This window comes from Rhododendron vialii, chromosome 5a, assembly GCF_030253575.1.
Source record: "Rhododendron vialii isolate Sample 1 chromosome 5a, ASM3025357v1".
In the NCBI taxonomy this organism is placed as follows: Eukaryota; Viridiplantae; Streptophyta; class Magnoliopsida; order Ericales; family Ericaceae; genus Rhododendron; species Rhododendron vialii.
This window is the reverse complement of record NC_080561.1, coordinates 11,867,246-11,893,315: the sequence shown is the minus strand read 5'-3', so window position 1 is coordinate 11,893,315 and position 26,070 is coordinate 11,867,246. Positions and strand designations below refer to the sequence as shown.

Genomic DNA, 26,070 nt, shown 5'->3' with positions numbered 1-26,070 from the left:
ATGACGAATCAGTTGGAGAACTTGGTGGAGTCGATCAAGTCGAAGGTCCGATCCCTGAAGAAGAAGACGACTCCGAATTCCAAGAAGAAGCCGTACGTGAAGATGGACAAGAGCGCCAGCGTCAAGGTCGAGATTCGCAGCCGAAAGGCTCGAAAGCTCATCGACAAGACCCTCCAGGTCGCCGATCGCCCCGGCAAGCGCACCATTTCCTGATCACCGTTTCATCTCCTCTCTCTCTCTCTCTCTCTCTCTCTCTAGATCGATATGTCTAGATGTGTGGATAAAGACGGCCGATTCTGCGTTTTCAGCGGTGAATATACCGATCTTTGTAAGATGTGTATCGACGTCTGTGGTGTTTTGGAACCGTTTCGGTCTTTGGATTTCGAAATTAACTTAGTATTTTTGAAATAATTTGTGCTCTGTTAATAATTGTTAATTGCTATATGTGAGCGTCAAATTGGATACTAGTATTAGTTACTTGTTTTTAAATGTTTCTTTACATTCTGTGAACGTGATTCGAGTCAATGGAACAGAGAGAACCGAAAAGAGGTTTTCAAGGTGATTATAGGGTGTCAGAGAGCTTACTTTTTGACTTTTTATTTTTAATTTTGTTGTTTTTTTGACTTTTTAAATTATAGTTAGAATATATTTTGAATTTAAGTAAAGTGTTTGAATGATATGTGTATAATACATTTTGCAGCAGGAGTGATGTTTGGTAGATGAAGGATAAAAATAAATTATGAGTTTGTTTTTACCATGTTGCTTTTAGTTCTTTATTAGTATTGTATTAAAAGATGTATGAACAATGATAAAATTTAATTATGGTGGATTTTTTTCAAGACACATCTAGTTTGCTCTTCCGTTCCTATTTTGCGTCATTCATAAACCCATTTCAATTCCCATATTTACAGCAATTTCAGAAATTCATAATTTATTTGTCTCTTACTCATGTACACACCCAATAATACCCTCCTCCGACCCATTTTCCTAATTGGGTTTCCTGGTTCACTGCTTCTGGTTTTGTTATTTTTCTGTTAATCACATGGGTATGCAGGAAAATCATGAATAATCACATGGGTATGCAGGAAAATCATGAATACTTCCAGTGAGGGGCCAAAACGGACGGAGTAATATAGTCGGACGATTACAGCACAACCATGGACTTTCAGAAATAATTGGACAATTTTTTGAGATATGTTCTCTCTCCCTCCACCAAGTGAGGGGAGGATAAGAGTGATGTGAAGGTAAAACTGGTAATTGGTCCTAGAATGGGAAAACCCAATAATGCAAAAAGGATCTTTTGAGCTCTTTCTCACTTTTGGCCTCTAAACCCAAAAACAGAAAACACATTATGTGAGAATGCATTTTAGAATGAGGGTGCCAAGCATTGAAAATGAGAAAATGCAATAATGAGAAGTAGAAAATGAAGTAAGGAGCCATATTTTTTGGCTTTTTATTTTTCATTTTTCATTTTTTAGCTTTTTGAATTATAGTCTGAATGCATTTGAATCTGGTAGGGTGTATGAATAATATGTACATAATGAATATTTTGCAACAGCAATAGTGTTTGGATAATGTTTTAATCAATTACTCATATTTTAAAAGTTGTATTGTGAAATTGTTTGGCTGCCTCTAATGACACGAGCATTTTTCCTAATGCCACGAGCATTGGTTATTCTGGTGGGCAAAATGACTCTTTTGTCCTGTTTTGGTCAAAAGCTTTCAGTTCATAAAATTTGTTACCCAAACTATCCTTCTGTAAACGAACAACCCTTCGATTACCCTTTTTCGACTTTTGATTTCCTGTGCTTTTCAACTGCAACCATTATCTCCATTTTTCCTTTAACTTTTGCCTCTTTCCGTTTGTACTTGATCGCCAGATTCATTGGAGTACATACATTCAAGATTTGTATTGTTTATTCATTGTGTACTTGTATACTTAGGAATTGCTTTTCTAAAGTATATGTTTACGGTTTTGTTACGTTATTCACGAACTACTATTGTTGAGATCGAGCCAATCTCAACGGGTTGGTCTTGTGGTCAAGACTTGAGATTTAGGAGTTTACTCTTTGCTAAGATCTTTGGTTCGAAACTTATTAGATGCTATTAAATTTTGGGGTCAGTTAATTAGGACCCCTGCAAATAGCGATGAGATTAGTCTCCAAAGATTAGTTATGATGTATGAAAGCTGTCTCAGACAACTAAGCTATCAAAAAAAAAAAAAACTAATATTGTTGAGCCTATGTTTAGTGTTTCATTAGTGTACTTTGTTTTTCGGTAAAAAACAAAAATTAATGTTTTTTGTTTTTTTAAAAAAAACCTTGATTTGTTTAGGGACTAAGATTAGTTTTTTCAATTAAAAAATTGACTTTAGCTCACAATCAAACAAAATAACGATTCTACAATCAAAACAAAATTGTCAGTTGGAAAGCACGAGAAATCAAAAGCCTAAGGGTAATTCAATTAGGGTTGTTCCTTCAAGGAAGGGTAGTTTGGGTAACTATTGTTATGAATTGATAGCTTTGACCACAAGGGGGTAAGAGTGTCATTTTACCCACCAGAACAATTAATGCTCGTGGCATTATTGAAAAGCCTCGTGGCATTAAAATTTTCCAATTGTTTTTTTCTTTGTTAATTGACAGCCTCGAACTATTTTCAAGATGATGTTTTTCGGTTTGAAGTATTTTTTGGTAACAATGTTTTTATTTTTTTATTATAATAACAATTAAGTTGAATTCAAGTAATTGCAAAAAAACAAGAACATTTCAGACTATCATTAACTCAAAAAAAAAAAAAAAAACATACGAACTAAAAGAAAAACAAAACACAAGGGTGTTTTCCAAAATTGGGCAGGGTAATATGAGTTTTTAGTACAACAAGTTTAAAGAGAATGCAAAAGAGAGAAGCCAAAAAGCACAATTTGAAGAAATCATTCTTGAAAATTTGTTTTGGTTGGCCCTTGCCGAACACCTAAAATTTGAAAATGCAATAATGACAATACAATAATTAGGGGTGTTGATTTTAGCACTCCAAATTTATCCAATGGCACTCCAACTTTTGCCCTCATTATTTAAAGTTACAAAAGTATCCTTCTTTCTTTAATCTTTCAATTCCCAAATCCCTTAACTACCTTCACAATAAATTACTCAGCATACCCAAAATCACTACAAACCAGAATTTCACTTCCCTCGTGATACCAGAATTCCACTTTCCATTGGCCTAGCCTTTCCTATTGATACCAGAATTCCACTACAAAACCATACCCAGAATTCTACCTCAAAAAAAAAATGCAGCTAACATAACTCCAAAAAACACATACAAGTTCCCATAAAACTGCAGATGGCATTTCCAGATTAAGTCAAAAAATACAATAAATTCACACAATGTTACTCCAAAAATTCATACAAATATCCATCATCTATCCTAGTAAAGATCTCCAAACATTCGATCTTCATAAAGTCCAACAAAAAAACTGCAGAAGACATTACAATATATATGTTCCAGCAGTTTCCTAACTAGTTCCTACCAAAAAGTGGAGATCTTCTTTGCACATTTGGTTCTCCACAAACAAATAGCATCACATCCACAAAACAAACTCCACTACGGCTATAGTTCCAGTGAGGTATTGATCTCACATTCAACTGCAAAAAATAGTTGGAAGCACGTATCAATAAAAAAGAATAGTTCAAAGCATTGATTAATCGAGGAAAAAATCTCATGGAATATACTACCAAAAAAAATCTTACATTGTGTTTCTAGCATATTTAGGTTGACATGTTGATTAGCCAGGACAAAATGAGGACTCCTCCTAGTGTTTTCATCCTTGTGTGGGCAAGTCTGACTATTATGTCCAATGTGGTGGCAAACACTACATTTTCGGGTTTTTTCTGCAATCTTGAAAGTTGAAGGATCACGGGTGGTAGAGCCATCTCCCTTTCTTTTCTTGGAACCCGATGGTCGTCCTTTGTGAGGTTGAATGCTCGGTTCAAGAGTCAATGGAATTGGAGAATCAATAAGTTGAGCAACTTGCTTGAGGCTATCTTCCCTTTCAACAAGAGGCATGCATTTGTATTTATCTTGAAAATTCTTGAGAAGACGTTCAATTTCGCGTCCATTTCCATTCACCCCACCATCCACATTGGTGAATGACCTTATATCAATTATCCATTGCGGATGTCTATCGCTAAGTAGCAAGCTTTCACCTTTCTTGTTAGTCATCATGTGTGCACACGGTAGACCCATGGTCTTTGAAAAATGACCTCTACAAGGACCCAATATAGAAGATGTCGCCAACTCATATTGTTTAAAAAGCTCTCCAAGCGCAAAGTTGGAAACATGAGTAGCAAGTTCCTTCAACATGGGAATTCAAAATTTATGTGTCACTCGAAACTTTTCACTAGCAATCTTCGCTTTGATCTCATTGTATTGGTTCTCAATTGCAAGACAAATCTTTTCCCTCGCTTCATGGAAACGGTGAGATATTTCTTGAGCATTCCATGTGCACCTTCAGCCCTAGAAGTGACAGGATTCCCAAAGTGTAGATATTTTCCCGTCCATGCATGTACAAATCTCTCTTTGAAAGGGAGCCATGTATTCTTGTGTAATTAAGAATATATTCTTTCTCTTTGTATTCAACTTCAAGAAGATGCCAAGCTTCATCAAAGGAACTTTCATCCGGAGATTCTATCAAATTAGTCCAAGCCAATAAAAAAGTCTCCCAATCTTCTCCTCTTTCAAATTGAGACTTACACTTTGAGAGAACGTTTTTCTCAATGTGCCACACACATAGAATATTTGCAGTTCCAGGAAAAATAACTTTAATGGCATTCATCAATGCTAATTCCCTATCCGATACAATCACAGAAGGTTGTTGGTTATGACCCAAAATTTTACTGAATCTTTCCAATGCCCACACAGTCTCCTTCTTCCTCTTTTTGCATGAAAGCAAAACAAGAATAAAATGATCCATTGAAACTTGAAACTCCCACTATATCAAGCAATGGCATCTTATACTTGTTTGTCTTCTAAGTACAATCCATCACAAAGACATAGGGATAAGGCTCCGTTCCGGAAATCTTCTTAAAAAATAAGTACTTATTTTGCCACTTCTCATTCAAAAATAAGAAGGGTCATTCTACAAAACCCAAATAAAAAATTTCTTTCACATTTTCAAACTCAAAAATAATGTAAATGAAAAAAAAAATTTCAATTTATTTTGCACCGTATTAAAGATCTCAATGAGATCTATCAAACAAGATCCATAGTGATAGGAAAATTATTTGCGTAAACACATGATTTTTGAGCTTGAAGTTGCGTTATATAAAAAATAAGACTGTTGCTATGATAATGGGCGTCGGCGGAGGGAAATCGTACCGACGGCCGCGTCGGGCGGTCTCCGGCCACCAGACGGCCGATCCGAGCCGTCCAAAAATTCTATAAAAAAAAACCGAGGGGGCCTACGCGGTAATCAACAGCATCCGAGGTGTGTAGGGTGCTTGATCCGAGCACCCATTTTCCAAGTGTAGCAGACTCGATCGAACAATCACTATGGTGCGAGATGCTATCTGCTACACTCGGGAACGTCCAAGGTTACGATAATCTAGTTTCGCGAGGTTCTTTAGTGTCTAGGGTGACTTGCGACAAGCACCTGGGGCTAGACCCGTAACCGAAAGACATGCCACGCCCATACTTTGATAGTAACGCTATAGGGGGGAATACGGGGTTTGGGGAGTTTGATAAGAAACTACCTTCAATGAGAGAGTAAGGACGGCTATAAAGCTTCCCGGTTATTTTTTTTGCCTATTTCTCATGGGTATCATTAAAATCACGTTCTGAACACATTGAGCGGCTCGGATCATCGAAATCTGATCGGGAAAGGCGAGAAATGGGAGGTCCGCATATAAGGTCCTCATTATAAGGTCCTTACCTGAATATTTCTGTATATATATATATATACGGGGCGGTTCAAGGGACATCTAAAAAAACACCTAAAAAAACACCCAAAATCTCAATCTCATAGTTTCCGATCAAATTTTTATGATCCGAACCGTTCAATGTGTGCAGAATGTGATTTTAAGGCTTGATTTAAGCAGTTTTTATTTGAACCGTTCAGTAAAAAACTGTTCGGATCAAGCCCTTCCCGGTCATTTTTTTGCTGATTTCTCGTGGGTACCCTTAAAATCACGTTCTGATCACATTAAGCGGCTCGGATCATCAAAATTTGATCGAAAACTATGAGGTGTTTTTTAAGGTGTTTTTTTGGTAGTAAAATGTTAATTAAGTATAAATTGCCCAAAGTTAAGATTTGCCAAAATAATTGCTCAATGGGAAAACTTCATGAATGAAATAAGAATTGAAATCTATATTTTCAATTACTTAGATAATTTTTATAAAAAAGTCAACACTATTACAAAAACAAAATGGAGAAAATCGGATAACACTACTACAAATTCTAGTCATCCTCCTTTAGATTCAATTATTATTGATTACAAAAATACATCTATAACTGCATCTCCGTTCAAATTACCTAATAACAGAGCAGAATGCAGACAAATTGTTGAACAGATTAATTACACCAATCAGTGTCTCAAAACTATAGGTTACCAATTAAATAAATTAGAAACTAAAATTGATGAACGATCTTCTTGCACCTTCACATCCTCTAGTAAGAATATTGAAGCACCCGTTGTACACCTTCCTGGAAGAAGAGAGAAAATTAGCATAAATCAAAATCAAAATATTCAAAAAATTGAGGAAATACTGACTAAATTAGCTATTAAGCCAGAACAAGAATCACCCCAAGTTTCTACCATCACAAAAAATTATGACACTAGTACTTCCAGTCAAATAGTACAAACTTCTTCTGATGAAGAAATCACATAGTTACAGAAACAGTTCTCTGGTCAAGAAATTAACCGTCTTTTCAATCCCTCAGCAAATCCAACCACTCTTACCAAAAATTGATATTCTAGACCAACCCCCCCTGATTTACAATATGAAGAAAATAATTTGACCAATCAATTTTCTGTTTCCTTTAATAAATTATATGAATGGAATATTGATGGTTTGAGTGAACACCAAATATTAGAAAAATTAAACCATATGTCAATGGCTGCTAATAGCTACTTAAGTAATACGGACCTTAATCAACCACAGATAGTTGATCTATTAACCTCTGGTTTCACTGGAATGTTAAAAGCATGGTGGGAGAAATATCTCACCCGTGAGTCACGAGAAGAAGTTAAACACGCTGTTCAATTAGATGAAAATGGTCTCCCAATTTTTGACAATGAAATTGGAATGGGAGCACCAGATGGAGTCAATACTCTGATTTATACCATAATTAAACATTTTATTGGACAACCCAGTAACATTACTTCTAGGATACATGATCAACTGAGTAATTTGCATTGTCCAACATTAAGCGATTTTAGATGGTACAAAGATGTTTTCACATCTAGAGTCATGCTTAAAGATGATTGTACAAAATCATTCTGGAAAGAAAAATTAATTAATGGACTTCCTAATTTATTTGCCCACAAAATTAGAGATGTCCTTAGTCAACCAACAGGAGTCATTGAATATGATAAATTAACATATGGCGACATTATTAGTACCATTCAAAAAGAAGGTCTAAGAATGTGCATTGATATGGAAATTAGTAAACAAGCCCAAAAGGACAAAAATAAAGCCAAGAATGAGTTAGGAAACTTTTGTGAACAGTATGGTCTTCCGTCAGTAGCACCATCACGAAGGAAATCCAAACATCATACTAAACCAACCAACAATAGTAAGAGTCACAGATACTTTAGGAATAGTAAACCCACATCATCCAAAGAAAAATATTACGAAAAACCCAAAAGTCAAAAGAATAACAAAAAAAATAAAGACAAAAGTAACGACAAAAGTAACATTACATGTTACAATTGTGGTAAAAAAGGACATTACAAAACTGAATGTAAAGTCCAAGCAAAAATTAGTCAACTAAATATATCAGATACTGATAAACAACAAATTTTTGAAATTTTCAGAAATTCAAATCTAAGTAATTCTGAAAATGAAGGAGATAGTTCATCTTCTGACTATCATTCTCTTAGTGATAGTCCAAGTGACGATCAAATTAAAATTGGTTGTACTGACAATTGTTGTAAAAAAGTAAATATACTTACCAAAGACTTACCCGAAGAAGAATTGTTAATTGATTTAATCAGTAAAATAGATGATTCAGAATTAAAGCAACAATATATTAAAAAACTTAAACAACTCTTGGTACAACAAGGGAAACAACCCCAAAATAATAAATCGATAGTAAGCCTTAATGCTACTATGGAGCGTTTTAACAAAATTAATAAAGAAGTTACTTTACATGATTTACAGCATGAAATAAATCTTATTAAAATAGAAATTACAAGGATTAAAGACCAACTTTCAAAATTAGCTAACAAATTCTTTAGAAAAAGGAAAGACAGTTCACCTTCTGAAGAAACCCTAAAAGATGATAATCAAGACCAAAATCCTAATCAAAAAAAAGATATTGACCACTCAAATAGTGATCAAGACAGTCACAGATTAAATATAATCAATCAAATAAATATACAGAAATGACATGCTCGTATTAAATTAATAATAGGAGATTATAAGATACAAGTCACTGCTCTCATCGATACCGGAGCAGATCTAAATTGTATACAAGAAAGTTTAATACCTACTAAATATTATCAAGAAACAACTGAGCGATTGAGGTCTGCAAATGGTAGTAAAATGTTAATTAAGTATAAATTGCCCGAACTTAAGATTTGCCAAAATAAGATTGATTTCAAAACCTCATTTGTTTTAGTCAAAAATTTAATTGACAGAGTAATTTTAGGAATGCCTTTTATTTACTTACTTTACCCATTCACAGTCACCAGTAACAACATCATTACTACATCTTTTGATCAACAAGTCAATTTTGAATTTTTATCAACACCAGACAAAGATGAATTAAGTCAGTTATAAAATTGCTCTATCTACCCTACTAATGATTTACTTGATTGTTTTACAGATGGCTCAAAGTCAACAGAAAACCATCTCCTTTGGGAAAATCCTTCTGCCAATATTCCCTGAAAGAGCCAGCACAAAATTTAAGAAGCTAAATTACTTCGACAGCATGAATGAGACCCAACAATGTCTTCTAGATAATCTCTGGAATACGCGTGGGGACCATCGCAGATTTTTAGACAGCTTAAATTGTTTAAGTATTTATTTTAATCAGGAGACTAGTGGTGTTGTTTTCCTTAGTTCTTTGGGTGGAGTTTCACTAAACCCATCCCTAGTCAGCACCAGTTCGTCTACTAACTTCCCTTCTTGTAAGCATTGTGAATCAATGGCTTGCAAATTTATTGATTTAAACTGCAGGTATCACCAGCAGATGACTGAAAATACTCAACTCAAGGCAGAAGTTACTAAATCGCAGAATCGCTCAAAAGAAGAAAAGACGTCTTTTACCCCACTGGTAAAAGTAGAGAAAAAACTATCATCCCCACTGGATGATAGCAAAGGGGTAAATGTGCAGTCATCCCTACTGGATGATGGTGAAAGCGTATGTGTGCCGGAAACTTTTCAAGAAAAAGCTTTCAGAATCCTAACTTTACCACAATCCCTATCCCTACTCCCCAAGTCACTACCATTAGATGTCGTCAGCCACATACAACATTTGGCTAGACAAGATGGCCACCATTTTCAAGAATTTCTATTTGAAACCCTTACTAAACTAGCCAGTCAACCACCCCCAGGATTATCAATCACTTAGGAAACCTACTATAATGAAGACCAAAACCGAGTCATCTGCCCAAAAACTAACCCATTGTGTCTAGAAACACCATTAGACAGATATGATTGCCCATGCCAATTAATTTTTAGTATCCCCAAAGCCTGTATCAATATGCAGTACTTTCAAGACCTTGTTCTTTCATATAAAGGTCAAACCACCCAAGTCAGCCCAATGACTCTACTAGATCATGGATTTCTTAGACAAATCATCTTTACTGACCCAGAACAAACCGACCGAGTCACCAGAAAATTAGCAGTATGTGTTAACAATGTCTTTGCTAAACATAGATCAATGAAATGTCAAGTTCCAATTACCAGTAAAATGCCCGAATGGACAAATATTGGAAGTGCGATACTGGCACAACATGTCATGTATCTATCATGGTATTGGCCATTCAGTAGGGTATGTGCACCAATTGAACTCATTGAAGATGAATGCCCCTGGCCGTGTTCCAAGCCTACCAGAACACAGATCAGGCATCACAGGGCTAAGTCAATTGCGAGCAATCTTGGAAATGATGATTATTTCCTTGATGGCAAGTACCGTTTAATTTGTGAAGATTCTATTCAAAAAATCAAATCTACTGATCCTATTCAAGAAGTTCCATTTATCTTTTACACAAAGTTTCAAAGTCTAGTCAAAGAATACCAGAATTATTGGGATAATTTGAGTTATCAGATTGACAATAGAACAGACCAAGAATCCAGCCCAGAAATCAACAGTGAAGATGATGGGCAAGATTATTGGGATAATCTGATAAGTGAAGAAATGGAGAATCTAGACAACATGATGGAATTTTAGTCAAAAGCAGTCATCACATGGTCAAAAGCAGTCATCATCAACAGCAGTCATCATTTCTTCTTTTGGCCCCATCTGCACCGAAAGAAGAAACAGTCAAGCATTCATTCCTGCTTTTGACCCCTTTAGCACCGAAAGCAGGAACAGTCATCTACTTTAGTCACATGGCGGAGTCATTCAGCACTTGTAAAACCCATGTCCTTATTCTATAAAAGGATCCGAGAAGTAAGTTAGGGGAAGGCAATTGAGGGAATTCAGGTAATTCAGAATTCAAGATAGTAAAAATAGAGTTTAGAGAGAGAGTAAACAAAGTTTGGGTTTTCAGAAATTGCTTACCCATACTTAGTCAAGATTGAAGTTCTACTTCTGTATTCACTGTAAGTCTGAGTTTGTTCAGCTTACCTATTCATTACCAGTAAACTGTACTATTCAATTCAATACCAGTAAAACTGCATTTACTTTTCATAGTAAATTACTATTCATTTCGTACTATTCATAGTACTGTTCATAATCACTATTCACACACGAATTCTACTATTCATTCATGATTAAAATAGCTTTTACTATTTAGTATTCATGATTAAAATTGCTTTTATTATTTAGTTATAATTGGTGTTACTGTGCTTTACCGTCTCACCTTCTTTAAGTAAATCAAACCCCCTCTTTCACCGACACCTTACTCTGATTAACCCCATGTTCTTCCACTGTATATCCCTCCTTCCGCCCCCCGATTTACCCCTTAGTTTTGTCTTTTGGACTTTTGACTAATGCATGAATGTTCAAATTAGTTTTCATACATTTGTAATAAAGACGATAAATTAGTGCAATTGATTGACTTCCTTCAAGCATTTGGGTGATTGCTCCAGCAGTTTGAATATTTAATGTTAATGCTTTTAGAATATTTTTGTCATTTAAACTAAGGGGTAAATCGGGGTAACAGTTGAAATAAACTGGACTATTATGTAAGCTTGACTCCATTAATCCTAACTGACTATCACTATAGACTGTGAATCTACTGTCTTGTAAAGACAGCAGGACTGAGGAATTTAATCCTTTTCTTGTAAGTGGTTTAACTGCTACTTGTATTAATCCTACATGAATATATTTATATCCTCTTTCGAGGTGTCGTTTGACTGAATGTTGACTGAGAAGAGAACATCTCTCTTCTTGCTTAGTAATAGCATAAATATGCTCTGCAGTTTTTGCTACTTGATCAGTACGAAAAGCATCATCTAAAAAACTTGACTTGTAAATTTTTTTTACTGGGATTTTTGGAATGTTCCAATTAGTTAATCCTGTGTCTAAATCATGGTATTCATGTTCTTCTTGATTGACTATATCCGGTAACTCAGATAAAGAAGCCATTGAAGAACTGGCTGAAGAACTACACTTAAATAATCTATTCATTGTGTTTAATCCTACAGATTCTTCTTTTAATATTTTAATCCTAAAGATCTTTTAATTAATATTTTAATCCTAAATTATCATGATAAACACATACCCTGCATAACACATACCCTAAGTTCAACGTTCAACCCCATTCACTGCCCTACCCTGGGACTTACCTTCGGGGAAATAAAGACGACTTTCAGGTGGCCAGAGGACAAGGTGGTCGACCGATGACAACCAAATTAAAATACTAACTAAATTTTCAACAGGATAAAAATATTAATTGAAAACTAAGCAGGAGTAAAAACAACTTACAGATTACTTGAGCTTAATTCTTCAACAATTTTCTACTTGGCTCTGATACCATGAGGGGGGCGGAAGGAGGGATATACAGTGGAAGAACATGGGGTTAATCAAAGTAAGGTGTCGGTGAAAGAGGGGGTTTGATTTACTTAAAGAATGTGAGACGGTAAAGCACAGTAACACCAATTATAACTAAATAATAAAAGCAATTTTAATCATGAATACTAAATAGTAAAAGCTATTTTAATCATGAATGAATAGTAGAATTCGTGTGTGAATAGTGATTATGAACAGTACTATGAATAGTACGAAATGAATAGTAATTTACTATGAAAAGTAAATGCAGTTTTACTGGTATTGAATTGAATAGTATAGTTTACTGGTAATGAATAGGTAAGCTGAACAAACTCAGACTTACAGTGAATACAGAAGTAGAACTTCAATCTTGACTAAGTATGGGTAAGCAATTTCTGAAAACCCAAACTTTGTTTACTCTCTCTCTAAACTCTATTTTTACTATCTTGAATTCTGAATTACCTGAATTCCCTCAATTGCCTTCCCCTAACTTACTTCTCGGATCCTTTTATAGAATAAGGACATGGGTTTTACAAGTGCTGAATGACTCCGCCATGTGACTAAAGTAGATGACTGTTCCTGCTTTCGGTGCTAAAGGGGTCAAAAGCAGGAATGAATGCTTGACTGTTTCTTCTTTCGGTGCAGATGGGGCCAAAAGAAGAAATGATGACTGTTGTTGATGATGACTGCTTTTGACCATGTGATGACTGCTTTTGACTAAAATTCCATCATGTTGTCTAGATTCTCCATTTCTTCACTTGTCAGATTATCCCAATAATCTTGCCCATCGTCTTCACTGCTTAGGGCCACACTGAAAGGAGCTATCATTCCAAAAGCTCCAGTAATACACCCCCCCCCCCCCCCTCAGGATCTCGGAATCATGATAAGCCGGTGGTTATGAGTGCACATAGTAATTTAGTAGGGGAAATACAAAAGCGGTCCACACACCTTTTAGCTGTAAGTATATTAGCCTTTTCTTGTAACTATGATTACATATGGTCTTACTCTTTATTTGTTAATTAGCTTACTTAGTAAATGGCTCTGTTTGTAGATAAAAACAGACATTGAAACAAAAGGCGAGTGCATAAATAGTCTCATATAGAAAGTGTTGGATGCTGCTTATTTGGATATTGAAGATGTTTTGCAATTTGTGGATTGGCTTGACGATCAACTCTTGTCACTGGTAATTTCTCCTTACCAGAACTGATAGGTGTATTAGGGTTTCAGTAACAATAATAATTAATAAGTTAGTAACATGCACTCTTTGCATTCAAATCACTGGGTACTCCATTTACAATTGCAAGGAAACTTGTAAGAAGCTATCACCACCACTATGGGTTTGTCAACTACCCCAATTCAGTACCAAACATGGGACTAATATTTCAGAAAATTATTGCCCAATAAAATGATTACATTCAAGCAAACTGTAAGTTACAAATTTTCCCAAATTTCGTTTCTCATATACAACTAATCAAAATAAAAACCATCTACAAACACAATTCCAGAATCGAAATCGAAACCCTAACAAAAAAGGGTTCAAATCAGTCAAACGGTGAAGAGAGAGAGAGATACCTTATTTGGTTCAATCACGTTCTCCAGTCGAACTTCTTCGTTCTCCTTCTCCTCTTCGTTCTTAGTCGTTTGTCCTAAAAAAAAAAAAACCTAATTTTTCAGAAAAATCTTCCGAACCAGATTTTAATTTTTTTGAACGAGAGAGAAAAATATGACAGAGATACCTCGTTCTCCAGTCGATCTCCTTCGTTCTTCTCCTCCTCTTCGTTCTTCGTCGTTCGTCCTAAAAAAAAAACCTAATTTCTGAGCAATTTCTTCCGATTCAGAATTTTCGAGTTGGAGATTTTTCGAGTTCAAGAGAGAGAGAGAGAGAGAGAGAGAGAGAGAGAGAGAGAGATACCTTGGCTGGTTGGTGCGGGACGTCGTTCGTCTTCGTTCTTCTTCTCTCTTCGTTCTTCGCGTTTCTCTCCTCGTCGTCTCTCTGTCTCTCTGGTCTGAACGAAGAGGTGAAATAAAAGGAGAAGGGGGAAAGTGTGAGGGGGAGGGGAAAAAGTGTAATTATTGGAGAGTTTTTTGGCTTTTTTAATCCAGGCCGTTGGATTTTAATCCAACGGTTCACAATACAGTCCCGAACCATTCTAATTTCCGGGATCCTGGAGCAGAACCGGATTGTGTGTGTGTGTGTGTATATATATATATATATATATATATATCTCTCTCGTAAACTCACCCTTAATATATCTCTACGCCAAATGCTATCCTTTTGCAATCGTTATTACAAACAGAAAACTTTGATTTGAGATGACAATCTTTTATTTTTTTTTCATTTATTATTTACCAGAACTCATAAAAACAAAACATTTTCTTTTGCTTCCCGTAAAACAAGCCCAAGTTTTGTTGTACCGGTTTAGTACCTCTAAAATTGTCCTTCCAAAGAAAAGAAGAGAATCACCTGAAATCGATAAATAAGTTAAAAAATGACTTAGAGTAGTTTGGAAAGCTTAAATTCTTCAGTCCATCTCAACAGCAATTGTGATTCTATTTGCAAGGGTGATTGAAAAGGGAAAACTTTGAGCATAGATGACAATCTGTAATATGTACAGTATTTATCAATTTTTACCAGAACTCATGCAACAAGTATATCTAGTTTTTTCTCTGTTTTTGGTCATAGGACTTAGGTGCCGTTCAGCTTTCTTTTTAAACATTATTTTTCAAAAAGAAGGTAATTTCAAGCTCAAATATAATGAAAGTGAAAAATATATTTTTAATTTTTTTTTGCTCCGTTTAAAAGATCTTAATGAGATCTATCAAACAAGATCCATATTGCTAGGAAAATTATTTGTACAAACACATAATTTTTGAGCTTGAAATTACCTTCCTTTTCTAAAACTTCCTTTTTTACAAAATTGGAACATTATAGACTTTACCTTGTTCATTTTGGATCTCAACACCCCTGTGTACGGTCTCTAATAAATTTTCTCCATCTCTCTTCACTCCTTATCTAAAAAATCTCTCTCAAAATCCAAACCAAACATGTCTAGAACTAGACACACATGCAGAGAGAGAGAGAGAGAGAGAGAGAGAGGGGTGTCTCTCATCACATTCAAACACCGTATTTATCTGCCAAGGGTTGCAGTAACTAGACACTTGATAAAAGGCATAGCATGAAACCGGCTGGTGAATTTGGTCTCCAAAATCACCATTTATATAGGAAAGTCGCGATTTGACCTTGTATAGTCTGATGAGGTTTCTAATGAGATACAAATAAACCAGCAGATTCAGTTCAATGACAAACATTGCTGCGGAATGAAAAAACGATGGGATGGATCAACTGGATGTACTATTTGGTTCACCGGTATTTCCTCGATCTCCACTGCAACAATAGAAGTGTGGAAGCTTGACTCGGCCACAACTCCTGCAAATGATGTAACATGTGTTGAAAATGATGATATCACCATTTATATAAGCATATTCCCCGATTCGAGACTTAAAACTCTGTATAATTAACTAATTAACAAAAATATCACAGAACACTCGGGCTTCAAATCAACAAATTAGATATACAGACGAAGACATTCAATCCGCGAAGTAATGTACCCACAAAGTGATACACTAGCAAATATTAAATGCTCCAAATACAACCCATGCTATTCACACTTGCTCAACTCAACACCTCTATTGTCCTCTACAGTATATCAGAAGTTTTACAACTCAGAACGCCACTCACACCAAACAAGTCATCCAGCGAAACCTAATACTCATCAGTGTTAAACAACAAAATTACTAGCAGTTTGTGGCAGCGCTGAACTATGTTTCCATTTTAAAGATTCTACCATGAAAAGCATTTTTAGAGAGAAGTACTTAAAACACAACCTCCACAAGGAATTCACCAAGCAATAATCTAAACTCTCATACGAACTCCAGAAGGATAAAATTCTCAAGTGTCAGATGCTTTACACTTTCCTATAGCCAAATCTCACGAAAGTTCCATTAATCGTCCTTGATTTTAGGCCAATGTTGGTTATAAAATGCAAACTTGTACCTTTCCTAAAAACCCAATGCCATTGAAGGCAATGGATAGCAAGAAACACAAAACCCTAATGCGACGCTGCCCTCAATGCTTTCTCATGGAAAACTTTTCAAACGAGTTCTCACACCCCTCGTGTTCGTAATTTGACATTTGTGGATGTGGGTGGCTGGAAGAGTACCTGAGGTGGTCCCTCTGGGAATATGCCCGGCGCTACAACAGTGCTTGGGACCACCAAAGGTGGAGGAGGAGAGAGCTCAGGGCGGCCGTAGAAAGAGAGGGTGGCAATGGAGAGATTGATCAACTAGAGAGTTAGAACACCGTATATTGGATGTAGTGTGTCTATCTGTGTTGGTGGTGTATCAACCATCCTTATATGGAGACCTTAGAGATGGGCATGCCAGAGGGCTAGACTTGCCAGAGGAATGGATTGACCAGGGGATGGAGAGGCAGGTGGTTAATTGTCGGATGTCAGTGGTGGTTGCAAACTTGCAATAAGTATGGTTGTAGTTGTGGTTGTAATGAGGGTGGTTGTGATAATGATGATGGTGGTTGATGCAGACATCGGCTAATGCAGGCAATGCCCCTCTTTCTCTATGGTCAGTCAAGGTGGAGCTTGCCTCGTAGAGGCGAGTCTTGACAATCCCCTTGCTCTAGCCTCCAAGCCACATACCTCATTAGGTCCCAACCTAGGGTATTGTGAGGAGTCACCAGGCTCATTAGAGCCTTATTTATTGTATGGAGTGTAGACATGACTTAGCATGTCATTAAGCATCGTAATGCTATGTTCTGGAGGTTTCCGTGGAGGAGGTCCCGATATGGAGGTCCATGAAGCCTAGAGCTTGCATGGTATGAGGACTCATGATTCTGGAGGAGCTCACTTGCCTCACCCACCGGCATTGGCCTGCCGGTAAGTGCTACATGGTGAGGCTCTTCCTAATACCCACAAAATTCCGTTGTGCCTTCAAGATTCATTAACCCCTACGTTATTGATTGCCTTAGACCCTATAATTAGGGGTGGCAAACGGGCGGGTTTGGGTCAAATTGGGTAAGTTGTTAGTGGGTTGGGTCTTTAATGGGTCATTGACCCATTTAGACCCGTTAACTATGAGTCTAATTACCCATACCCAACCCGACCCATTTATTTTAAAGCAAACCCGACCCGCCCATTAATCCAATTATATATAAACTAAAAATTATGATCGAAAAATTAGAAAAGTAAAAAAAAAATTATGATCGAAACTCATAAATTTTTTCAAAAAGACGAGAATAAGTAATTTTTTTTTGTCTTATTTATTTATTTTTTGTCTTTATTCAAAAAGTTATAAGTTTCGATCAAATTTTTTTACTTTTCTGATTCCTCTCATCAAAACAAATTAATAAGTCACAAAAATATGACACAAAACAAAAAAAATGCAAAAAAAAATTGAATAAGGACAAAAAAATAAGTTAATTTTTTAATCCAAATCCTTTGCGGGACTACCATGAGAGAAATTTATTCACGGCGGAGCACAATTTCACGGGTCCATTCGCGCAATTAATGGATGAGATGTGTTTTCAATTTTGACTGGTCAAAATAATTGTTACCGGTCACAATTGATTTTTAATTCGGACCATTCAAAATATTTTTGGACCCGTGTGATGTAGCACAAAACAATTGAATAAAAGAGGGAGAAGGCCATGCTCCTGTGGGGGGGGGGGAAAGAGAGAGAGACGGGGGAGAGGGAGAGAGAGAGAGAGAAAGAGGGGCGGGGGGAAAGAGAGAGAGAGAGGGGGGGGGGGGGGGGGGCAGGGGGGAGAGAGAGAGAGCGGGGGGGGGGGGGGGGGAGGGTGGGAGAGAGGGGCAGGGGGAGGGAGAGAGAGAGACGGAATTTGGGACCAATTAAGAGATGGAATTTGGTGGGTTACTTTCATTGCCCATTGGGTCATTTAAGTTGACCCAATTAATGCTCAATTATGACCCAATTAATAATGGGTTAGTTGGGTTTGAACCCATTCTTACCCAACTAATAAATGGGTTGGGTTGGGTCTATTTTCTAGTTGATGGGTCTGGGTTTGTTAATGGGTCTGGGTTCAATTTGCCACCCCTACCTATAATACTTCAATGATACGGCAGGTGAAAGTCAATTAACAGTCAATTAAAACTATCTATTGTGGTTGAGTAACTTTGTTTCCCACTGTTTATTCTCCAAGTGTTGTTGCCTTATGCCATCCCTCAATCCTGCCCAATGCCCATTCACCCAAGTACAGAAGAAAGGGAAGAAAAAAAAATATACAGAGTTGGTGATCTATTTCTAGGTGTGTGCTCTTTTGCAGGAGCACATGTAATACTCTTTCCTTTTTCCTCTTCTTTTCCCTCTTTAATACCCAAGGCATTGTTGAGTAAAAGTCCTTTCACGTTATGACTAGTACCACAAATGAATGCCTGTATTTGCATGTGGGTTATCCTACGCCAAAAGCTCAGAAGTCCACAAGAACTTCCAGTAGCTGATCAGAGCAAGTTTACCAGCTTAGCTATACATGCTTTTGAATCTATTTTAGCTTTGCAAAACAAGGAAACAGCCATGCACCAGATTCGGCATTTCTAGAGAAGAACTGTTCACGAGCAATAGAGTTCTTTATTGTTTTTTTTGTCAGGTCTCCCTTCTCTCTTCATTTGCTCCAATTTAAAAATATGGTTAAGAAATAAAAGTTATGATATTTTAATAGATAATAGGTTAAATAGATAGTGTTGGTCTAGTGTTCAAAGAAATGTGAGTAGGTAAAATGAAAAATGTGCACTGTTCACAAGTTTTTTTGGCTAATAACTGGTAAACTTGCTCTTAGTGGTAATAGAATGACAACTGACCTTTAAAAGAATATGCTTTATGCACCGAAAAAGACTGTGCCTGACTTCAGAGGCAAACCAGACCAGTAACACACTGCACTGAGAAGTTTCAACATACTTCCAGGATACCACATGTTATCATGGATCCATAAGTTTATACCGAAACAATAAGAGGAGCAAAGCCTTACTTGCAGCGGATGATGACAGGAACGGGTTTCAAAGCCTTTGGTCCATTCCTAATGCCTCTCTTGTGTGGAGAAACCTGCACAATCAAGAAATCTTTGTCATTTGCACGGATACTTTCAAAGAAAGCTCTTTATTTCACTCAAGTATTCTACAGCCACAATATCCACAACAAACTAATACATAAGGGTGCAAATTGAACTAATAATGGCATCGTAACATGATAATTCCAAAAAAAAACCACAATTTGGCAGATTATCCAGCGATACACTGATACATGAGGAGGGGAACTAACAGATGCCAGTAGAACAGAAAGAACATCTCTATCTAGTTCAAAAAAAGGTATCTATTGCATGAATAAGTTTTGGAAAACAAGAGCACTATATTAACACGAGGGGTTCCTCCAAATGATGTCAGTTGGACCAATTCTCAATTTTCCTATACCAAGCATAACTATGTAGTCTATATCATAACAACATGCATGGGATTCTATAGCTAATGAAAAATGTTTGTGAGATGATAGCCTTCTCCAATCGCCATTCGTGATAGCGAAGTCGGTTCTTCATTAGGAAAGCAAAATAACGAAGAGAAAAAATCACCCCGCTATGCTTGAAAAGGAGATAAAATATGGCTCAAAGAAATAACTTATGGACAGTCAAAAACAAAAATATTCATAAAAGGCCTGGGGGCGAAATGCTGCATAGCCCAACCAAGGTATTAGGTCCCATGTGGAAAGTAAGCCAATGGTGTCTAAAACCCCGGTTGCACTTTTCATAGTAAGGTCTGACAGGTTTCAAACACTTAAACAACATGACTAATAAAACATTATGAAAACCATGACTAAAAAAATGTAGAGTAAATCATATCGTTTGCAGTGTCTATAACCTAAAATGAAGTGAAAAGTATTAACATGAATCTGTAATCATGAAGTGCCCTAGACCCAATAAATTCCTACGCAATTTTCTTGTGAAGATTAAATGATACATGGTGGAGGGCCATTGCACAACTCAGACCAATTATCGTATTTTGCTACATTCTTCAATTTGCAAGAGCCAAAATACATTTTCAAATTCCCAGGTAGAGAAAACGCATGGTCTTAGTACCCAACTGAAATAGAAGTATTACCAAACAAAATTGCAGCTTGAAAAAACAAATCACGTATGTGGTAGAAGAACTACCATAAGCAAGATCCAAACAGGACTATAGGAGGGACCATCGAATTCAAATTCTAGTATTAACTGAAAAAAATAATCAGTGTTGAAATGGATGGGAAGAATTTTCAGCTAAATGCAAAGTACTAGTACCAATGGCCATGTGATTGCCCGTACTAACAGGCCCATTGGATTGTGAGAAAGGGAGAGAACAGAAAGGGTTATGGCTTCTCACTGAATCTCTGCAGCAAGGAGATTTGGTGAGCAACAAAAATGTACTAATAAAGATTCGTCTTTGTTCTTTATTTCTCATCCTTTCTCACAATTTCTCATCTCTTTAGTTATCCAAATTAGTAAAATGGATTCTCCTTTATTTCATTTTCCCATCCTTTCTCACGAATGTCACCCCATCCACAAGGGTTGTAACACATGGATTCGATTACAAAACCTATGGAAGTCATTTCCAGCTTCTTGATGCATCATTTTTTTTTACAGGGATTGCACATTCATTAGACAATTAATCCTAATGATATGTAGAACACCTTCAGATGGAAGGCATTGCTTCATTCTTCGGTTGACAATCTATGAAGAACGGATACATCTAGATGGGAGTTGCACCTGCATCATATCCGTATCGGATACCGATACTCAAGGATACGAATCACAAAAGTATCAATAATATAAAGATTAATTTCTAAAATTTGTGAGTATCGGATACATTTTGGATACTAAAAGACACGTATCCGAACTTTTCTGAAATTAAGATTGTGACAATTCTTGCATAGTAGTAGGGTAAAATAGTTAGGAATGGAATGATAGATTTTATAATGTTTCATTTTATTGTGTCACGCATGAGTATGATAATTAAGTTCAATAATAAAAAAGTAACCAAGTAGACTTGTACACAACAAAATTGCATAAGGAAAATACAATAGGTTTATATCTCTTCTTGTTATTATGGGTATTGGGTAATACAATGCTACAAGCCTATAAATATGCCTTCTAACCTTACGGATCCTAGCAGTACCCGTATCCTACTTTTCAAGATTTTCTCATATCGCCCTATCCATCTCATATATTGTCTATATCCTGTATCAGTATTCATGCTTCATAGTTGGCAATCAAAGCCAGTCTCAAAATGAAGGATGAAATCATAAGTTGGGGTGTTCACATATCTGATATCTCCTACTTGCTCTCTATGCCAGATTGACAATGAAAGCCTTTTCCATCTTTTTTTTAAGCTGCCCCTTTTCAAGATCAGTTTGGCAGCAAGTTTGCTCTTTATGGGGATTATGGGGCATTCTAAGCCTCAACATTCCTGGCCTAATGAAGTCAATTGGCTTACAGGTAAATTCAGTGGCAAGTCCCTTCCAAAACATTGTAAGGAAAATAGCTTAGGCAACCATGGTTTATCATATCTGCCAGGAAAGGAACTACAATAGTACAAAGTTTCCAAGGTATTCAAAGGCCAACTTTGAATGTGGTTGACAAGATTAGGTTTAATGTAAGGATCCAAGGTTCTCAATTCTCTTCTGTAAAAGCTTCACCTGTAAACCTTGCTGTTTGAAATTAGTTTCTTGTTAGGTTCCCTTGTTATTTGGAGGGTACGCCCTTCTTGTTCTTTGTAATGTCAATTCTTTAATAAATTTTGGATTTCCCCAAAAAAACCGGGCAAAGGTCCCATGTGGAAAGTAAGCCAATGGTGTTCAATACCTCAAATGTACTTTCGATAGTAAAGGAGTGGTGAGTTCAAACAACTTAGACCATAGAATTTTCGAACAAAACAACATCATGAAAACCGTGAGCAAATTGCAAAAATGCACAAACTTAAGGGTAAATCAAATCGTTTGTGATATCTAGAAATGAAAATGAAGTGACAAGGAATTAACTTTAAAAGAAAAAAAAGGCCGCAATCATGAAGTGTCCTAGTCTCCTAGACCCAATGCCTTTGGTCCAATTTTCTTGCAAAGAGTTAATGATACATGGTGGAGGGGGATCTGGAAATTCAGACGAAGTGTGGCATTTCCCTACATTCTTCAACCTATGAGAACTGAAATACCAATTTCAAATTTCGAGATAAACAAAAACATGGGTTACTAAGAAACTGAAATCAAAGTATTAACTACAAAAATCGAAGCTTCAAAGCACAAATCAAACATGTAGTAAAAGAACTAGAATATGTAGGAGTGAACATCCAACTCAAATTCTAGTATTAACCAAAACAATGAAGAGTTATGAAAAGTATCGGGGAAGTTTATCAAGTGAAATGCAAAGTACCAGTCCCAATGGTCCATTTGATTGCCAAGACTAACCGGCCCTTTAGATTATGAGAAAGAGAGATAAAACAAAGGGTAACGGACCTAGTGGCTTCTCACTAAACCTCACCAAGATTTGTTGAGGAAAAATAGTTGACCAGTAAAGGTTCTTCTTTTATCACTATTATTTACCATCCTTCTCACCATTTCACATTTCTTTCAGTGATGTAAAAGGGATTCTCTTTTCTTCCATTTTCCCACCATTTCTCACCATCCAAAGAGGCTGTAACACGGAACAGATTAAAAAGACAACGGAAGTCATTTCCAACTTCTGAGTGCATCAATTATACAGGGATTACATATCCATTGCACAGCCAATCCTATTGAGACTTTATAACACCTACAGATGTGATATTGATAATCCCATAGCATTACTAACCCTATTGAATTTCCAATCTCCTCAAGAAAAAACTAAATAACCAAAAATAAATAAATAAATATCTGAAAACTTACAACATACCAAAATAATCAGAAAGACAATGAAGGAATGGGAGGGTGAATTAAACAACCTTCTTTTTGGGGACGGCCATGAGCTCCATCGACCCACCGCCGCGAAAAGAGAAACTGGGGAACCCGTACTTCACGTTGCCGTTGTTGTCAACGGAGTCCCGATCGAGTTCCGGCAAAACAAACGGTGCGGTGACGGCGGCGTGACCCATCGAACTGTCGAGCGGCGGAGGTTGGGCAGCGATGGCGTGGGCCCACCGTATGGGTCCGAATGCGGACATCATTTTCTCACCGGCGCTTTTTAGAGTCGCCGCCCTCAGAGCCATTGTCGTGGAGCTAGGGAAAGCGGCGGTTGTAAAGAGGGACTGATGAGGAAGAGGTGGAATTGGGTAATTCGAGTTTTTCTTGTTAAAATAAAAATAAACATTTATTGTGTACTATCATATTTGGACAGTACAACACATATTATATTTACGGAGTAATTACTTTCATTCAACCAAATTAAGGACGAAAACATAAGTATTTAAATTCTATGGGATGGGCATGTCTATTTAATTTCTTCAATAAATTTTTGAAATGAAAATGCTTTACAAATTTACATATTTTTTTTTCTTTATTTAATTATTTAATATTTTTAATAGAAGTACACTATATACATTTAAAACATGAAAAAAATAAAAAATTATTAAAGATAAAAAAAACATTAATGACGAAGCAGTCAATTTGAATGACCTTGTGATGCATACAAATTCTTTTTGTACTATGTTAAATGACTTCATGGGCCATAAGAAGAAATTACTCTTACTATTGTTAGGCTCATTCCATTAAGTAAATAAATATTTATTTAAATTTTTTGAATTAAATGTGATATATTATAAAAGAATGACATGTCTCGTAAGGCGAAAAGCCGAAAAATAAATACTTAAAAATAATAACCTTAGCGTGACGGGTAATATTCTTCCCTTCGGAAAAATAAAACAGCACTAGAATTCTTCAAATTTTGAAGGACCGAAAGCCGAATTATTGTTTTATTTTACTCCTGTTTCGAAAATCTGGAAAGGCTAATAACAAAATTTTTGGGGAAGCCATGGCCCCAGGTAGTTTCTAGTAGCATCTTTATTATGGTCATTGGGCCTAATAAGTTAAATGGCTTAATTTTTTGTTTTTGTTAAAAAAAATTCGTATTTGTTAGTTTTTCGTTAACTTTTTTTTTGAATTATTACTTTGTCATGATGAGAGGAATCTAAAAGTAAAAAATTATAATCGAAACCTAAATTTTTTGAATAAAGATAAAAATAAGCTAATAAGCCAATTTTTTCATCTTTATTTAAAAAAATTGGCTTATTAGCTTATTTTACTGTTATGATTTTGAAACTTTTTTTATGGAAAATGCTTTTTTTTAAAAATATTTCAAAAATTTATTTTTTTTCTAATAACCAATTTTTATTAGTTTAAAAACTATTTTTTAAAAACGCTGCTTTCTATGTACACAATTTTTAATTTTTTATAATTTAAAAAGGTGATATGACAAATTTTGGTTTTTAATTTTGATTATTCTATTATGGATCACCTTTACATTGTTAACCTTAATAATTCCTTAAATGGATAAACAAAAGGTGGTGTAACAATTTTTGGTTATTCAATTTGATTGGACATCGTGGATGCTTTCATGGTACGAGATAGAAGAAAAGGGAGACATGACACAAATGAGACAAAGTGAACTTGCGTGCCGTTTTTGTAAGGTACAGATGTGTGGAAGCATTTCTTTTAGATTCCGAATTTTGACTTGTTGATTAAGGGGCTTGTTGTGCAACTAGTGCACAGCACGGTGTTATGGGCAATCCAAATCGTCCATTCAGTCATTAGACAGTCCAAATCTCATATCGACAATCCGGAATTGTACTTAATTCGAGTGAAAATTTGAATAAAAACTCTATTTGATATGACTCATTCTGGCAAACCAGTTTCTTTATAAAATTGACATGTGTAAACTTTTAAGTAGAAAAGTACATACTTCCTCCATTCTTAAATAAATGTCCAGCGTGCAAATTTAGGTCTTTAAAAAAATGGATTTTTTCATATAAGGATTCAGCTTTTTCACAAATCCCTCATTTCCTAAATAAATGTCCAACGCGCAAGCTTAAACCTTCAAAAAAATGCATTTTTTCGTAATAAAAATTAATTTTTTCCACAAATCAATAGATATCAATGGATTCTTTTAAGTCATGAAAAAAAATTGAATTTTTAATAAAAAAGACATCTATTTCAAGGCTTAAGTTTGTCGGACATTTATTTAAAAACGAGAGAATTAGTAGAGAGCAAATTTATATAAAGATCACAAGTTCCATGCTTGGTTTGAATAGGATTTGAGTAAAGGGTAAATTATAGTTAATCCCCTCAAACTATGCCTTGGAGATATTTTACCCCTAAACTTTTATTTTTGACACTTAACCACCTCAAACTAATAGAAAATGCAACTTCCGTTAACATTCTGTCAAGATATGGATGGAAAATGTCACATGCCCTCACATCTGGAAAAATGAGATATTATTGCCCTCTCTCTCTCTCTCTCTCTCTCTCTCTCTCTCATACACACACGCATCTGGAAAAATAAGACATTATTGCCCTCGAGGAAACAATTGGAAACAACGATGAAGAGAGACACAAAATACATACAGAGAGAGAGAGAGAGAGAGAGAGAGAGAGAGAGAGAGAGAGAGAGAGAGGTTGTT

General features: G+C 35.9%; 3 protein-coding genes and 1 long non-coding RNA gene across 4 annotated transcripts; 1 reads left to right on the top strand and 3 right to left on the bottom strand.

Annotated features, from left to right (window-relative positions):
• On the top strand, window positions 1-464 carry LOC131327989 (uncharacterized). The gene has a single exon (XM_058361109.1). It carries the CDS (start codon window positions 1-3, stop codon window positions 211-213), a length of 213 nt encoding a protein of 70 aa, XP_058217092.1. The 3' UTR covers window positions 214-464.
• Window positions 465-3,331: 2,867 nt separating this feature from the next.
• LOC131327988 (uncharacterized) lies at window positions 3,332-4,361 on the bottom strand. Its single transcript, XM_058361108.1, has 2 exons — window positions 3,747-4,361; window positions 3,332-3,641 (listed from the first exon to the last, which is right to left on the bottom strand). Exons 1-2 carry the CDS (start codon window positions 4,357-4,359, stop codon window positions 3,607-3,609), a joined length of 648 nt encoding a protein of 215 aa, XP_058217091.1. The 5' UTR covers window positions 4,360-4,361; the 3' UTR covers window positions 3,332-3,606.
• Window positions 4,362-13,835: 9,474 nt separating this feature from the next.
• LOC131327987 (uncharacterized) lies at window positions 13,836-14,363 on the bottom strand. The gene is made up of 3 exons (XR_009200318.1): window positions 14,289-14,363; window positions 14,113-14,171; window positions 13,836-14,022 (listed from the first exon to the last, which is right to left on the bottom strand). It is a non-coding gene; the product is annotated as an uncharacterized LOC131327987 (long non-coding RNA).
• Window positions 14,364-15,548: 1,185 nt separating this feature from the next.
• Window positions 15,549-23,766, bottom strand: LOC131327986 (uncharacterized). Its single transcript, XM_058361107.1, has 3 exons — window positions 23,401-23,766; window positions 19,431-19,504; window positions 15,549-15,803 (listed from the first exon to the last, which is right to left on the bottom strand). Exons 1-3 carry the CDS (start codon window positions 23,662-23,664, stop codon window positions 15,716-15,718), a joined length of 426 nt encoding a protein of 141 aa, XP_058217090.1. The 5' UTR covers window positions 23,665-23,766; the 3' UTR covers window positions 15,549-15,715.
• Between the last annotated feature and the right edge of the window lie 2,304 nt (window positions 23,767-26,070).

Excerpts from the sequence above, each read along its gene's own strand:
- LOC131327989 (XM_058361109.1), top strand. The coding sequence starts at position 1 with ATGACGAATCAGTTGGAGAACTTGGTGGAGTCGATCAAGTCGAAGGTC.
- LOC131327988 (XM_058361108.1), bottom strand. The coding sequence starts at position 4,359 with ATGTTGAAGGAACTTGCTACTCATGTTTCCAACTTTGCGCTTGGAGAG. Across the intron at positions 3,642-3,746 it reads AAATATGCTAGAAACACAAT|TTGAATGTGAGATCAATACC; the intron begins GTAAGATTTTTT and ends TATTTTTTGCAG.
- LOC131327986 (XM_058361107.1), bottom strand. The coding sequence starts at position 23,664 with ATGGCTCTGAGGGCGGCGACTCTAAAAAGCGCCGGTGAGAAAATGATG. Across the intron at positions 19,505-23,400 it reads TGGCCGTCCCCAAAAAGAAG|GTTTCTCCACACAAGAGAGG; the intron begins GTTGTTTAATTC and ends TTGATTGTGCAG. Across the intron at positions 15,804-19,430 it reads CCTGTCATCATCCGCTGCAA|GAGTTGTGGCCGAGTCAAGC; the intron begins GTAAGGCTTTGC and ends CATCATTTGCAG.